At 42.9% G+C, this 17,325-nt stretch overlaps 1 protein-coding gene across 1 annotated transcript in view; it reads left to right on the top strand.

The window, feature by feature from the left end:
• Positions 1-16,445, top strand: part of LOC139391307 (regulating synaptic membrane exocytosis protein 2-like) — a 231,737-nt gene extending 215,292 nt beyond the window's left edge. The window contains exons 26-30 of the mRNA XM_071138921.1: positions 12,641-12,782; positions 13,059-13,171; positions 13,303-13,404; positions 13,674-13,813; positions 13,931-16,445. Of these exons, the coding sequence (XP_070995022.1) occupies positions 12,641-12,782; positions 13,059-13,171; positions 13,303-13,404; positions 13,674-13,813; positions 13,931-14,128 (695 nt within the window). The 3' untranslated portion in view covers positions 14,129-16,445. The remainder of the gene's footprint in view (positions 1-12,640; positions 12,783-13,058; positions 13,172-13,302; positions 13,405-13,673; positions 13,814-13,930) is intronic.
• Positions 16,446-17,325: the final 880 nt, after the last annotated feature.

Here is a 17,325-nt window from a genome sequence, read left to right as displayed (position 1 = left end):
CCATAAGTATTCAATTGGGTTGAGATCTGGTCACTGAGATGACCATCAAAATCAAATAATGTGCAAAATACAGCAGGCATTTCACTTTGAGATATCAGCTGATGTACGAAGGGCTATATCAATATATTTGATTTGAGTTGATTTGAATGTGTGTACAGTGACTGTACGCACATACCCAAACCAGAAGCAGTGGATTACAGGCAACATTCGCACTGAGCTAAAGGGTAGAACTGCCACTTTCAAGGAACGGGGCTCTAACCCGGAAGCTTATAAGAAATCCTGCTATGCCCACCGACGAACTATCAAACAGGCGTAAATACAGGACTACGGTCGAATCGTACTACACCGGCTCCGATGCCCGTCGGATGTAGCAGGGCTTGCAAACTATTACAGACAACAAAGGGAAACACAGCCGAGAGCTGCCCAGTGACACGAGCCTACCAGATGAGCTAAATAACTTCTACGCTCGCTTCGAGGCAAGTAACACTAAAACATGCATGAGAGCATCAGCTCTTCGGACGACTGTGTGATCACGCTCTCCGCAGCCAATGTGAGTAAGACCTTTAAACAAGTCAACATTCACAACGCCGCAGGGCCAGACGTTTTACCAGGACGTGCATTCCGAGCATGTGCTGACCAACTGGCGAGTGTCTTCACTGACATTTTCAACCTCTCCCTCTCTGAGTATGTAATATCAACATGTTTCAAGCAGACCACCATAGTCCCTGTGCCCAAGAACACTATGTTAACCTGTCTAAATGACTACAGACCCGTAGCACTCACATCCGTAGCCATGAAATGCTTTGAAAGGCTGGTCGTGGCTCACATGAACACCATTATCCCAGAAACCCTAGACCCACTCCACACCAACAGATCCACAGATGATGCAATCTCTATTGCACTCCACACTGCCCTTTCACACCTGGACAAAAGGAACACCTATGTGAGAATGCTATTCATTGACTACAGCTCAGCGTTCAACACCATAGTGCCCTCAAAGCTCATCAATAAGCTAAGGACCCAGGGACTAAACACCTCCCTCTGCAACTGGATCCTGGACTTCCTGACAGGCCCCCCTGAAGTGGTAAGAGTAGGTAACAACACATCCACCGCACTGATCCTCAACACAGGGGCCCCTCAGGCGTACGTTCTCAGTCCCCTCCTGTACTCCCTGTTCACTCATGACTGCACGGCCATGCACGACTCCAACACCATCATAAAATTTGCTGATGACCAACAATGGTGAGACAGCCTATAGGGAGGAGGTCAGAGACCTGACCATGTGGTGCAAGGACAACAATCTCTCCCTCAATGTGACCAAGACAAAGGAGATTATTGTGGACTACAGGAAAAGGAGGACCGAGCATGCCCCTTTTCTCATCGACGGGGCTGTAGTGGAGCAGGTTGAGAGCTTCAAGTTCCTTGGTGTCCACATCACCGACAAACTGACCATGACAGTTCGTTGGTGATGTGGACAACCTGCTCCGCTACAGCCCTGCCGATGAGAATGGGAGTGTGCTCAGCCCTCCTTTTCCTGTAGTCCATGATCATCTCCTTTGTCTTGATCATGTTGAGGGAGAAGTTATTATCCTGGCACCACACTGTCAGGTCTCTGACCTCCTCCCTATAGGCTGTCTCATCGTTGTCGGTGATCAGGCTGACAGAGATAAAAGGTCTGAATACCTTCTATTGATAATACATTTGCAAAATGACTAAAAACCTGTTTTCACTTTGTCATTATGGGGTATTGTGTGTAGATTGCAGAATACTTGTATTTATTTAATCCATTTTAGAATAAGGCTGTAACGTCCAGAGGTCTGAATACTTTTATTTATTTAATCCATTTTAGAGTAAGGCTGTAACGTCCAGAGGTCTGAATACTTTTATTTATTTAATCCATTTTAGAATAAGGCTGTAACGTCCAGAGGTCTGAATACTTTTATTTATTTAATCCATTTTAGAATAAGGCTGTAACGTCCAGAGGTCTGAATACTTTCCGAAGGCACTGTATGTATCCCTTATTTACTCAAGTGTTGACTTTATTCTGGCAGTTACCTGTATGTGTTATTGTTAACTAGAAGATGCTGTGGAGAAAGGTGTCTGCTAAATGCTATTACAATAATGACTAGTAAGGTTTTCCCCAGTTGCCTCACTCGCTCCCTAAGCTGTGTGGTCTTTTTCAGTTTCTTTCTGCTGTTGACTGTGTTGCCATTCGTTAATAGGTCACCTCGTTACAACATTCAGGTTCCCCAGAAAGACCTAGCCTTCATCCCAAATAGCAACCCTTTATAGTGCACTGCTTTTCACCAGGGCCCATAGCTCTGGTCAAAACTACTGCACTACATAGGGAATAGCGTGCCATTGAATTATAGAAAAGGGATGATCCATCCATGAAGCAGCTTTTCCATTGGCCAATCAGCTTATGTAACATAACACTGTTGTTTTTTGGTCAACGTCTCATCCACTGACAGCCCGTTAGTCTGTCAGCTTGGAACGTGACTCACCCCATGCCCCTTCCCCTAGCATATGGCTCCCGTGTCGCCAAGTCAGCTCTTCCCTCGACCACAGACTGACAGACTGACTGCCCACAGACAGACATTCAACACAGCTGTGCTAAACATATCACTCACTCACTCACCTCGGTTTTAACCACAGCTAAAGATGTTCTGTTTCTGTCCTCCCACTCTGTTCCAATGTGTAATACTACTGTTTTTCAATGAGGAAGAGCTATGAGCAGTCTGTCAAAATGTATTATTGGATGTCTATATCCTCTTAGTCACCAACAGTTGGGTTTTTGAATGTCCTATTACTGTTGGGAATAGTATTTTGTTTGATGATGACATATCCATGATATTGCCTTCACAAGCCACGTCACTCAAAAAAACAGTTTGTTTTCATTGGTATGAGGTATGATACTCTGTATCATAACACTAGTGATGCATATGTATACTGTATGAGGGAGTGGAATGTGAAACGTGATTGCAAGTTGAAATATAGATGATTATCTTGACTCTGACTCTGAACGCCATCCCTCGGCTGTCATAATATCTCTCATTCTCTCGCTCTCTCATTCTCTCGTTTTCTCTCTCATTTTCTCGTTTTCTCTCTCAATCTCTCGATTTCTCTCTCCCTCTCTGTCTGTCAGTGTATTCACACCACTGAGTACAGGTAGTCACTGTGCTGCTGCTGTCTTTACACAGCTCAGTGTCCTACTTCACCTTACCTTGTGTGTCCACCTCCACACACGTCACACTTTCCTCACAAACTGATGAAAGTGTGAACAACATACTGTAAGCTCTGTGTGTGTGCGAAGCGTGCGTGCATGCGTGTGACCTTGCCTGAGACCTGAAGGATTGCATTGGTTCCTGGAAACAACGTGTAGGGCTAATGTGTGTTAATGACTAGGGCTCAATGTCAGTGTTAATGTAGCTTTGACAAGTATCCAAACCAGAACTCTCTTTTACACTCTCTTCTTCCCAGAAATCTGCCTCTTTTGGTTTCCTTTGCGTCAGTGGACTTTCCATCCTGTAGTTCCTCTGACTGTTACTGTAAAGTTTGCCTGACTAACTGACTGACCTCTGTGAAATGGAATGAGCTGTTGGATCAAACTCCATACCGTGACTTCCTCCCTACTCTATATGTATGTCATGTGATCTAATCTGATGTGATTTGAAACAATACAAAACAATACAATATGATATTATACAATATGACATGATATCATTATGATTAGTCTTCAAATCCGTTCTCCTTTGTGAAGCTAATTGTGGTTTCCGTTTGTGGTCACCAGGATGACCTGAATCAGTCCTGTAGTGTTGGTGTGGCAGATGGCAGGTAGCCCTCAGAGCCAGGAGCTGGAGGAAAGCTGTACTTCCCCACTGCCAGGGTGGCTGTGTGTGTTTGTGTGTGTATGTATGACTGTATTGTATCAGTTGCCATTATAGCCCTAGCTGTATAGTCTGAGGGCTGCTGTTGTGCTGGTCTGTATGACGGTGGTCGACTGGGCATTAGAGAGAGAGGAAACAGAGGGGGCCGGAAGGACAGGACAGCTCCATTAGGCTGTGTTTACACTCTGCAGACTGACTGGTTCTGTTTCTCTGTCTAACGCTCGGCCTCACCCTGTGCCATCAATCACACACGTTTTCTTCCCCAAAGACCAACCAGTCTTTGATGTCTTTATGTTGCTGCTCACCACCCGCGTCACTTCTGGGTTATTTTGCCCTGGACTTGCTGTTATCATCTGATGAGTAGCATTCTTGGGATTCCCAAGTGTGAAGTGCTATTATTTTCCCGACTATCTGTCGTCTTTTTGCTGTTTTGATCGTAATAAAACACATATCTCTGTCTGTGGAGCAATGACTAATACATCTGAAAAACAATTGTACACGTTGTTGGCAAAGAGTCAAAGATGCTGAGACCGTCATTGCTGTACAATCTTATAAAGGTAGAAGGTCTATGGACTTTCAGACCACGGTCAGAATGCATATTGAAAGTGATTCAAGTGCGCTTGATTTGAAGTGTGCAATATATCATTGGTTCCATTGTACCAGGGAAACTAAATCAAACAAAGACCAAGTATTTGAAAGTATTTCACATGTTCTTTATTTGACCCCAGTCTGTAGGCATCTACTTTAGGCCCATAGACCTCTACTGTAGACCTCTACTGTAGACCTCTACTATAGACCTCTACTGTAGACTAATTGATCAGTGGGGCTTTAATGCTCTGTTTCCTTAGGAAGTGTTGGACAGAGAACTGAATACAGAAATGAAGATAATATAGAGCACAGTTAGTTTATTTTTCTTTTGACCTTCTATGCTTTATTCTAATGCCAGACTTTTATCTTGCTGCATTAATTAATATGAATTAATTCAATACAGAGGGACCTTTTCTTACCCATGTGCAGTATATTTCACAATGAATGAGATTTCAGCCCCTGGCTTTCATTTATTTACTTTTAGTCCTCTGAAAGGAGTGAGAAGTGGACTCTATTTGTGGACACCAGATCTACACAGACAGACATGTGGGAAATAAAGCAGCTGGCTATGTAATCAACCTCATTTTCTTCAGACGAGTCTGTGCATTGTATTCAACACCTTGGTCATTGGTCTTTACGTCATCTCTTGGGACTGATCCTTGGTTGGGTGGAAGGTGGAGGGTTGGCTACACCGAAGGTGAAAAAGCTGTGGCACACGGCACCTGCACAACGTGTTGTTTTCCTTGAATGTCAATCACAGTCACCTGGTCAGTGAGACACGTACCATTCCACTTCCCAGAACGTCTGGACCATTCCTCTGAATCTTTCACACATCTTGTTTTACAGTAGCTCTGGGTTGTTATGGCAATGTTGCATGTACGTTGTAGGTAAAGACATATCAAAGCTGTGTATCTTTGCAGGGAAGAATACGTTTAGTCTGATGCTTTCATTGACATGTGCTGTAGTAATCTACCTCTCTGCAAGTCCTTTACTCTTTGAAACATATAGAATGTTGTTGGGTATTCTTAGTTCTATAGAACTAATGGAACAGGGGTCAGGGGTCAGCCAAGCATTCAGTAGAGTACTAAGAGCTCTGAGACCAACAGAACACATCACCCTTTGCCATGTCAAGTGACAAGGCTATTTAACAAACTGCACTTATCTTCTGTCTTCTTCCTGTAGTGATGAGTGTGTCACACTCTGGAATTAATAGTCCAGCAATATAAAGATGCACGTACTTTCGGCTTGTTAGTGTGACCTCACTCATTATAATGATCCAATAATTATTGGTGCCACTCCAAAACATTAAGCCTCTGGCTCTCACAGCCGGATCACCTACCTCAAAGTTAATGGTATGTCTGATGGTTGTGATACGTAGGAGGAGGTGTTAGCAGGATCCTCATTAATACACAATGAGTTGTATTCTGACTTTAGTGCACGTAAAAAGGTACATGTCTCACATTAAGAACAATTCAGGATTTACACGAAAGTCAAAATAGTTTAGTACGCATATTTAACTCTGTCTGGTCGAATCATTATCATATTCCAAACTGCTACAGTCAGATGACGCATTAAAATGACCCAATTGGTTCAGGTGGTGTTCTTCTCTTCTGTCTAATTTCCTTTACTTGTTCATCTGACCTAGATGAGAACATGTCATTCAATGTACAAAAGGGGAAATTGGGCGATTTTATTTTGTGGAAATAGGTTGCAGTGTCTCTATTCGTGAGGACTTTTATTCCCAGTGAGGGACTGTAGCCCAGAGGTATGCTATATTTAAAGGAGAGCAGCTCAGTGCTTGTTCAGTAATTGACCAGTACTGTGTCTATTCTGCCAGTTTCTCTGAGAAAAAGCACAGCAGTTGATTTTCTGACAAGATAGTTAAAACAGCACAATTTAGCTGTCTGTTGTTTCAGTGCTAAACTGCCTCTACAGGCACTTTGGCTCTCTCTTCACCAAGCCTGATGTCCTAGATTAGTATAGAGGGCATCTCTCCCACATGCCATTACAATCTAATTTTACTGTGCTCAGAAACTTTGTAAAGGATCTTAGGAACCGCCTGTGAGATCTGGACAGAAGTGGTTCTGGATGGATGGTCCAAGCTGGTCCAAACATGTCCAAGCACACACACTCACAGTACTGAAGTGAGCTGTTTAGAGGATGTCTGTTGCTTCATGCTGAATAGAGAGATGCCAGAGATGGCCATAATGAACTCTGCAGTGTTTATGGCGACTCATTCAAACAGTCCATGTTGTAGTGTTGGTGGTGGAAATGATGTTGAAGGAAGGGATGTCTCAAAGACAAGAATTCGGTTGACAGCCATTTCATGTGATTCTCTCACAAATGACCATTTTTTAACAGATGGTAAATTTGAACTAGCTCAAGTGAATTCTCCTTCGATAATGGCAATAATTTCACAGCCACTGTACTGATGATTCATCGGTATGTAAACAGAGAGTTGGATAGCTGGCTACATGGGGTTTGCTGCAATCTTTGGTGGAAAAACACTGAAGAGAACTGCGCTGCTGGGGAGTGGGGGTGGGGGTGGGAGGGGGATGGAGATCTATCACGTGAACTGTGAGTGGAATAGCTGTTCAGGGTTGTTTATGCCCCTAATGGCTGGCTGTCACAGGGACCTCTGTGTCTTTGCTTTTGAGTGTGTGTGTGTTTGTGCATGTGTGTGTGTGTGTGTGTGTGTGTGTGTGTGTGTGTGTGTGTGTGTGTGTGTGTGTGTGTGTGTGTTTGTGTATCCGTGCATGTGTGCGAGAGAGAGAGGAGCTAGTGAGGTTCAGTGAGTCGTATCTCTGGGTAGAGCTCCTTTGCCTGGAGAGGCAGCCGAGGTGCGCCTGAGCAGTGATCCCTCTGATTGGCTGAGGAGGATGCAGTTTGCCCCCCCCCTCTCCTTCTCCCAATTGTGTTAGAAGAGGAGAAGGGGGAGAGGAGCTGAGTAGCAGGCACATAGCACAGAGCACTAACACGGAGCAGAGAAGCAAGCAAGCTCTTTCTCAACCCAGTCTCACACTACGCAGCACAGGGAGACAACACAAAGAGCTACATCAGAGAGTCATTCTGCTACTACAGCACCATAGTCTTCTCTTGGGCTTTAGCGTTCAACTAGTTCTTCAGTTATCCTCTCGGTGCACGGTAGAGCTGTCTGGAGACCTGTAACCTCCACTAGAAGGCCACTTGACTCAGGTGATCAGTGGTTGATCAGTGACCATGGGTAGGCAGGGGCATGATGCCACTGCAGCGGCTGGCGCCCCGGGGTCCGGGATGCGCATGCAGCGTTCCCAGAGCAAGATGAGCCTGTCTGCGTCATTCGAGGCGCTGGCCAACTACTTCCCCTGCATGAACTCCTTCGACGAGGATGACGGAGGTAAGACGAGATGGCTCTAAACCTGGGACACTGAGGCAGACACACACAGCTGCTGCTGCTGCTGCTGCTGCTGCTGGAGGGAGAGAGGCAGGAGCTGAAGGGGGAGAGAGGCAGGAGCTGAGGGATGGGAGAAGGAGCAAAGAGATGGGATGGGGGGATGGAGAGGGGCAGCGGGAAGAGAGGGAGCAGACGAAGGGCTGGAGGGGTGGAGAGAGATGGAGATGCAGCGGGGGATAGAGGAGAGGGAGGGATGGACTAATGGTTGACTGATGACCTGACGGGGGAGAGGGAGCACGGGGAGGGTGGAGGCTGTTGTAGTATTAGCTGTGGTACAGTACTGTGTTGCTGGTGGATGGGCATGCTCAGTGTGTTTTTGGAGAGGCTTCTCGTACTTGAGTAGCTACTTCGCTGTTCGTGTCATTGGCTACTGCTTTAGATCTGATGTTCTATTTTGAAACACTGTCTGGCTCCCTCATCGACATCACTTACCAATGGCAAGCATGCTTGTCTTGTCCCGATTGGAATGAATCACTATTTGTATTGGTGTGGGCGGTAGAATAGATTTAGATATTGTGTTGACCTCGTCTCTAGTGTCTAGTGTGTGTGTTTATAGCTGTTTTATTTCTGAGTGGGTGTTGAGAATATGTTTGATAATTCAGATAGGATGTTTTCATAAAACTAGGTTAGGGGGATTGTATTAGCTGTGCTTGTATTAGCTGGGTTAGGGGGATTGTATATTAGATGTGCTTGTATTAGCTGGGTTAGGGGGATTGTATATTAGATGTGCTTGTATTAGCTGGGTTAGGGGGATTGTATTAGCTGTGCTTGTATTAGCTGGGTTAGGGGGATTGTATATTAGATGTGCTTGTATTAGCTGGGTTAGGGGGATTGTATATTAGATGTGCTTGTATTAGCTGGGTTAGGGGGATTGTATTAGCTGTGCTTGTATTAGCTGGGTTAGGGGGGTTGTATTAGCTGTTATTGTATTAGCTGGGTTAGGGGGGTCGTATTAGCTGTGCTTGTATTAGCTTGGTTAGGGGGATTGTATTAGCTGTGCATGTATTAGCTGGGTTAGGGGGATTGTATTAGCTGTGCTTGTATTAGCTGGTTTAGGGGGATTGTATTAGCTGTGCTTGTATTAGCTGGTTTAGGGGGATTGTATTAGCTGTGCTTGTATTAGCTGGGTTAGGTGGATTGTATTAGCTGTGCTAGGGGGATTGTATTAGCTGTGCTTGTATTAGCTGGGTTAGGTGGATTGTATTAGCTGTGCTTGTATTAGCTGGGTTAGGGGGATTGTATTAGCTGTGCTTGTATTAGCTGGGTTAGGGGGATTGTATTAGCTGTGCATGTATTAGCTGGGTTAGGGGGATTGTATTAGCTGTGCTTGTATTAGCTGGTTTAGGGGGATTGTATTAGCTGTGCTTGTATTAGCTGGGTTAGGTGGATTGTATTAGCTGTGCTAGGGGGATTGTATTAGCTGTGCTTGTATTAGCTGGGTTAGGTGGATTGTATTAGCTGTGCTTGTATTAGCTGGGTTAGGGGGATTGTATTAGCTGTGCTTGTATTAGCTGGGTTAGGGGGATTGTATTAGCTGTGCTTGTATTAGCTGAGTTAGGGGGATTGTATTAGCTGTGCTTGTATTAGCTGGGTTAGGGGGATTGTATAACCCTCCTCCTATAAATAGACTTAATAGACTCTTCTGAAATAGACATGATCCACTGGAATGTTGAGATAATACAATGGAGAAATGTCTCCAGCCCCCTTCATCTCAATCCTCTTTCTGGGTAGACACTGACTTTAATGCTTCCATACCTGGAGTTAAAGGTACTAGAGTAGTCGACCCAATCCTCTTTCTGGGTAGACACTGACTTTAATGCTTCCATACCTGGAGTTAAAGGTACTAGAGTAGTCGACCCAATCCTCTTTCTGGGTAGACACTGACTTGAATGCTTCCTTACCTGGAGTTAAAGGTACTAGAGTAGTCGACCCAATCCTCTTTCTGGGTAGACACTGACTTTAATGCTTCCATACCTGGAGTTAAAGGTACTAGAGTAGTCGACCCAATCCTCTTTCTGGGTAGACACTGACTTGAATGCTTCCTTACCTGGAGTTAAAGGTACTAGAGTAGTCGACCCAAAATGTGTGTCCAATTAAGTTGTTCATAAACATTTCTCCCAGATGACACAAACTGTACTGATGATGTTTGTAAACAGTCATTTGATTGGATGGAAGTGACACTGCAGGTGAGTCTTTGATGTGTAGTTTAACATGTTACGTGAAGACAGTATCTTAGAGTATCTTAGGACTCCAGCAGAAAATAGCTCCTCAAATGAAGGTTTTGTTCTAGCATCTAGATGGGCTCTGGGAAAATGCCGTTGTATGATTTTCCCAGAGCCCATATATCTCTACCACTCCAAAGTGACGCATTTTCATTGAGCAGTGTTTCACAGCTGGGGCTGGATGCACTGCAGCATTTTCTAAATGCTTTTCATTTTTTTTCTGTCTTTCACAGATCTTTATCTCTTTGCAGAATACATATTTTTCTAGATAGTTTTCCCTTTTAGTGGGATATGGAGTTTAATGATGTGCACTTTCAATGGTAGTAGCTTAATTTGACTGAATATATCTGTCTGGGTGATCTTTAAAAAATCCACTCCGTAACCTTTTTAATACTCTACCTTAATAACAAACCATGACAACGGCACAGTGTGTGTGTGTGTGTGTGTGTGTGTGTGTGTGTGTGTGTGTGTGTGTGTGTGTGTGTGTGTGTGTGTGTGTGTGTGTGTGTGTGTGTGTGTGTGTGTGTGTATGAGTGTGTGTATGAGTGTGTGTATGAGTGTGTGTATGAGTGTGTGTTGCCTGGCTCATGGCACCTACAGTCTCATCATAATCACACACCTTTATTCAGCATTACTCCAATAAGGTATAAACTGCATTATTAAAAACAGTTGACTGGCCATTAAAAAGCTATTTTATAGATTAGCTTCTCCTCCTTTATTAGCATTGCCATCCATAATGACCTCAGATACAACCATATGCATGCTAACCGCAGTGCATACAGTGGTCAGGTTGACCTTAGCTTTGATTCAGCTGAATGAATGTTCATTGATTCATTCAGCTGATCATTCAGCACATCGCTCATTGATTGTGTTTAGGTGGTTGCTGCATGGCGGGAGCCTGACTGTCACACTGGCAGCTCTTTAGATGCCTTTAGACGTCACTGTCTGCTTCTCTGAATCCAGTTTGCTTTGTCAGTGCTGAGGAGAGGATGAGGAGGCGGATGTCATTGAATAGCTGAGATGCCAGGGTTCTGGCCTCAGCAGTGAGGGCCTGCCTGAGTAATAAAGGCTTATCTTCCTCTGATTCTAAGAGTCTGTACTTCCTGTGGATGGGAGACAGGCTGGCGGGCAGGCAGACAGGAAGTGAGAGAAGCTGGTGGCAGGGACAGTAACCAGAGTATAATTAAGGCTTTTTGAAATCACACACACACATTTTAAGTTACAGAGATGGAAATTTCATTAAGGACAATATGAATATCTGCCAGATTACTTGCAGTTTATTTGAACACAGAGTATGGGGAATTGTTGAGTGGTCTTCAAACTGTAAGAGGTCTTGGTTATAGAGGGCTTTATTACCCCCTCTGTGTGATGCCCTCAGAAAGGTTGTTCCTGTGATAAAGCAGAACCACTCTTACGTATGTAAACATTGAGTGAGGAACATTCACTCTCTATGTTGACGTGCATTCCCTGACAGTGTGTCCAGTGGTCATGTCTGACATAAATTAGCTCTCTTTAAATTCGTTCTCTTTACCCTGGTTATTCTCAGAGTTAATAACACTGCTAGAACTCAATACCTCTGCTTCCTGCATTCCTTACTGAGAGACAAGACAGACCCATTAGTTCGCCTTTTACCATTTGACACTTTTAATTTGTCCGGTGTACCCCGTATGCATTTTTATATTTGAAGGAACGGCCATTTTGTTTATTTAGTTCTCTGCTGAAAGCCCTGTCATGTGACTTGTTCTGCAGTGGCTGACCTGTACTAGTACCTGCTCCTACAGTTACCTCCAGTATATTCCTCTCCTGGCCCTCCTTGGTGATTTGCAAAGAATGCCATTCAGGCCACACGCAGCTCCAGCCACATCCTGGCCATGTGCTGTCACATAGATTGGAGGAGATGTTCAGTGGGTCTAATGGGGGCAGTCAGCTGTCACCTTGTATCAGTTGTGGGAGGCCAGACACTCAACGGTCCTAGGTGGAACAGAGAGATGGAGGGGGGAGAGAGAGAGAGACTCTAAGCTAGAGCAAGAACCCTGCAGAGCAGGCAACCGGTGCTCTTGCTTAGCAGGAAGAGGGATGTACATGGTCTTCTTCTGTTTAGCCCATTCATACACGGACACACATACACACACACACTCACACACGTATGCGCACACAACTGTTTTTAAAAAATATTTCTGTAGATACTGTAATATGGCACTTTATGTTTAATAAATCTCTTTGCTAAATGATCACATGGAAGTTGCAGTGCTCTGAGAAGAGAGTGCATGGTAGAATTGCCATAGAGTGGAAGTGTGATCTTCCTGTTGAGGACTTCAATGAGACTTCTCGTAATAAGTGAAAATGCTATGTCTACAATAACCTACTGTATGTAATTCGAAAGCATAGCACACACTTGAGAGCAATGTATTAACTATTTCGCCCCCCTGCTCTCTCTTTCCCTCTCTCTTTCCCTCTCTCTGTCCCTCTCTCTATCTCTTTCTCCCGCTCTGTCCCTCTGTTCTGTCCAGAAGCCGGTGGGAAGAAGCTTCGCAGCACCGTGCAGAGGAGCACAGAGACGGGCTTGGCCGTAGAGATGAGGAGCAGGATGACTCGGCAGGCCAGCAGAGAGTCCACCGACGGCAGCATGAACAGCTACAGCTCCGAGGGAAAGTAAGTGAAGTCTAACGCATACCAATGTGATAATGTACATCCCTCCAATGTACATTATCACATTGGTATGCGTAGGTTAACTGTTGACATAGCATTCTCACTTATTACGTGAAGTCTCGTTCAAGTCATCAATAGGTCAAATGTAGATTTGGGGTGCTCATTTGAATTTCCTGTCTTTTTTTGGATCTTGCCAACTCTAAATAAGCAAGTTCAAGCCTTGAGGCCTTTTTCTTTAGTCTCCATAGTTACCTGTGTCATCTCTCCCTTCCGTTCCAGCCTGATCTTCCCTGGTGTGAGACTGTCCTCCGACGCCCAGTTCTCTGACTTCCTGGATGGACTAGGCCCAGCCCAGCTGGTTGGACGGCAGACGCTAGCTACACCACCCATGGGTGGGTGGATCAGATTTCTGGAACAATGTTGTGTCAAGACGCCTTTAGCGACCCCATTCCACACGGAAAGGATATCTGTATTGTGTGAATGGAGTGTTAACATTGTGTTGGCTGTGGTGTGTGTTGTTCAGGTGACATCCAGATTGGAATCGTGGACAAGAAAGGAGCGCTGGAGGTGGAAGTGATCCGAGCCCGTGGCCTTGTGGGAAAACCAGGTTCCAAGGCACTGCCAGGTAATTTACTACATGATGTATAATATATTAATATATTCTATTTAGCAGACACATATATCCAAAGCTACTTACAGTACCGTGAGTACATAAAGCTACTTACAGTACCGTGAGTACATACATTTTTTGTATCCTGTATGTGAGTAGAATAGAATAGAACCCACAGCCCCGAACTTCATGCTAATACCAACTGGTCACTACGGTAACCAGAGCTTGAACCAACTGATAATGCTGCCAGTAGTATTGTAACTATTCTCTCTCTCTCTTCATAGCACCATATGTAAAAGTGTATCTTTTGGAAAACGGAGCCTGCATAGCCAAAAAGAAAACAAAAGTAGCAAGAAAAACCTTGGATCCCCTTTACCAGCAGCAACTGCCTTTCGAAGAGGCTCCTGGAGGGAAAGTTCTACAGGTAAACTATGTTCTACAAGGCCTTGATAAATACTTCACAGTTCACACATACTTTCTAAACAAATGCAGGCCTCTAACATATTATAATAACATGTCTAATAAACCCTCTTCTCAACAGATCATCGTATGGGGAGACTACGGACGCATGGACCATAAATCCTTTATGGGAGCAGTTCAGATACTTTTAGATGAGCTGGACCTGTCTAACATGGTGATTGGCTGGTTCAAGCTCTTTCCTCCTTCCTCATTGGTGGACCCTACCCTGGCCCCCTTGACAAGAAGAGCTTCCCAAACGTCATTGGATAGCCGGTCATAGCAGTGTGTGGACTGATAGCATTGTTGTAGCAGCAGCACCCAGTGTTGAGGTTAAACATGCTGTGACAGACAGGTCACGCCCCCCGGTTACACTGCATGCTTGATGTTGTGTCTTCTGAGCCTGTTTCTAGGGGTGCAAACGTGATCCTGTGTTTTGAGAAAAATGTCGCACACATTGTGCGTAGCGAGCGTCGCTCCCTCGGCCGGGTCTGAGCACCAGCTCGGATTAGAAGGCCGTAACGGACTCCTTAGCACCAGGAATTGTCTCTAAATCGAGCGATTCCAGGTTTTCATCCAATCTAAGCCATTGGGGTCGGAACTGGGAACCCGCTCGATGAGTTCTACAGAAGCCCTTTTCGAATGAAAAATACATGTTTTTGTTTATAATATTTTTTTTTGTTTTTTGTTTGTTTTATTGTCGATGTACTTGTATACCTGAAGGGGTGACTGACAGTGTTGTCCTGTCCAGAAGCTTGGTCACGCCAAGCCAACAGACCTAGCTAGATGTGTAAATGGAACTATGAGGTTCATTGCAATTGGAGAGGTGGGGTGTCCCAACTAAAGCTCAAACTTCGAAAATGAGGCCCTAGTCAAAATAGTAGTAGATCACACCAGAGAGACAATACTAAAGTTACTAAAGGCAATACAGAAGTGGCTACTGTACTATCGACACTCCAGAATCTATTGATCAGAACCCACAACAAGACTAACTTTTATGACCTAAAGTTATTATTTCTCTGTTGATATATTGTATGACATTTAAATGAAGATTAAAAAAAAAAAAAAGATTTTTTTGCATGGACAAAAATTTAGCTGAAAAAAAAAAGACCATTATTTTCTTGAGGCTGCGACTTGCAAAACAAGATGAAGAAAAACAAATAAAACACATCAGCCATTTTCAACAATTTATATTATTTTTAAATATAAATTTCACTAGTGCATGGTTTTCAAAGGGGAGTGAATGCAACAGCGTGATAAAAAAATACACATTGTTTATCATTCTTTAGACCATCCATAACATAAGTCTGTGTTTGGCAGACATACAGTAAGAGAAACTAAAATAAAAACTTTTGGAGTTATTTAACAACAAAAAAACTGTTTATGTGACAAAGTGATGATGAAAATAAATGTAAATTATTTATTTCATTGTAAAGGTTTACAAGCCTTATAAAGATAAACATTATGTGCAAATTGTACACGTCTCTTTCTCTCCCTTGTCCCAGGGCGTCCCCCTGATATTGTCCAGAGTTTCAGGACTGTTGGTTCTTTTACAGCTCTGTATCGTTTCAATATGTCTTTTTTGGCGATTTGTTTAACAAGCATGTTGAAAAGGATTTTCTGCAACATGGCTTGGGCACACCTTAAAGTAACTCAGCATGTTTTGATAAAGAGGATGTTTGGGAGTTTTGCAGTTTCTTGTACAGTGCATGTCAACTTCGTTACTTTCCCCCCCTCACCTTCAATTGAATTCTACAGAAAATTCATTAGTTACTTTCATGGCCAAACTATTACATTTTTTTAACAAAACATTCCACTAACCCTTAGATCATATTTTATTTCCACTTTTTCAAAAAGAATGACAAGGAAAAATATTTTATATTCATTGGAGGTTGACAAAAAAAGTTATGGTTGCGAGTGTATTTTATTTCAGTATTGTTAACTAACATGCAAAAATAATATGTATTGGTACAGCAAGAAGGATATTTATATCCAAGCAAGAAGCGGCAAACATACAACTTATGTACTGTATATTGCTGTGTAGTTCAAGCACTGTTTGTGAGGATGAGCAAAACACAAGGTCAAACAACATGGGATATTGCCACACAATATGAATTTAGTTTTTTTTGTTTTTGTGAAAATATAATTAATTTCATATATTTTTATTAGTTTATTTATAAGCCAAGACCAGTTAATTTTTTATTTTTAGTAATTGTAAACGCTTCTTGTGTATGGGAAGTATATGAATCTTACAGTTATGTCTGAATGAAAATAAACTGAGACGTTATTCCTTTTCCATGTTAAACCAATACATTCTAATGTCCATCCAATATCTTGTCGCTATAACAAGCTATATACTTTCGTTTTTGATTTACATTGTACATATTAGAAATTTGAATAAAACAAGCAAACACAAATAGATGACAATATTTTGGAATAGGAATAATGTCTCACATGATGACAAAGACATGTTATTTACCCCTTTGAATGCCTTTTCTTTCTTTTGTTTTGGTGCAATGTGTTTCTGCCAAGGCTATGTCTTGGTGAAGTATGGTTGAGTACAGAGATTTATGTAAGTTATTTTTCAAATAAAAAATGGATATTACACTGACACTGAGTACCAGCGAACAATATCAACATACAAGAGCATTTTTATCTACCTGGGCATGACTATTTCCTGTTCCAAAACATCCACAAATTACTATATTTATTCCTCCAGGTAGGTTGTTCCACAACATCCACAAATTACTATATTTATTCCTCCAGGTAGGTTGTTCCACAACATCCACAAATTACTATATGTATTCCTCCAAGTAGGTTGTTCCACAACATCCACAAATTACTATATTTATTCCTCCAGGTAGGTTGTTCCACAACATCCACAAATTACTATATTTATTCCTCCAAGTAGGTTGTTCCAAAACATCCACAAATTACTATATTTATTCCTCCAGGTAGGTTGTTCCACAACATCCACAAATTACTATATTTATTCCTCCAGGTAGGTTGTTCCACAACATCCACAAATTACTATATGTATTCCTCCAAGTAGGTTGTTCCACAACATCCACAAATTACTATATTTATTCCTCCAGGTAGGTTGTTCCACAACATCCACAAATTACTATATTTATTCCTCCAGGTAGGTTGTTCCACAACATCCACAAATTACTATATTTATTCCTCCAGGTAGGTTGTTCCACAACATCCACAAATTACTATATTTATTCCTCCAAGTAGGTTGTTCCACAACATCCACAAATTACTATATTTATTCCTCCAAGTAGGTTGTTCCACGACATCCACAAATTACTATATTTATTCCTCCAGGTAGGTTGTTCCACAACATCCACAAATTACTATATTTATTCCTCCAGGTAGGTTGTTCAACGACATCCACACATTACCTTCTTGATTCCTCCAGGTAGGTTGTTCCACAACATCCACAAATTACTATATTTATTCCTCCAGGTAGGTTGT

This window comes from Oncorhynchus clarkii, chromosome 3 (genome assembly GCF_045791955.1).
Source record: "Oncorhynchus clarkii lewisi isolate Uvic-CL-2024 chromosome 3, UVic_Ocla_1.0, whole genome shotgun sequence".
NCBI classification, from domain to species: domain Eukaryota; kingdom Metazoa; phylum Chordata; class Actinopteri; order Salmoniformes; family Salmonidae; genus Oncorhynchus; species Oncorhynchus clarkii.
The sequence above is the reverse complement of the archived record's forward strand: the minus strand, read 5'-3'. Positions and strand labels throughout refer to the sequence as shown.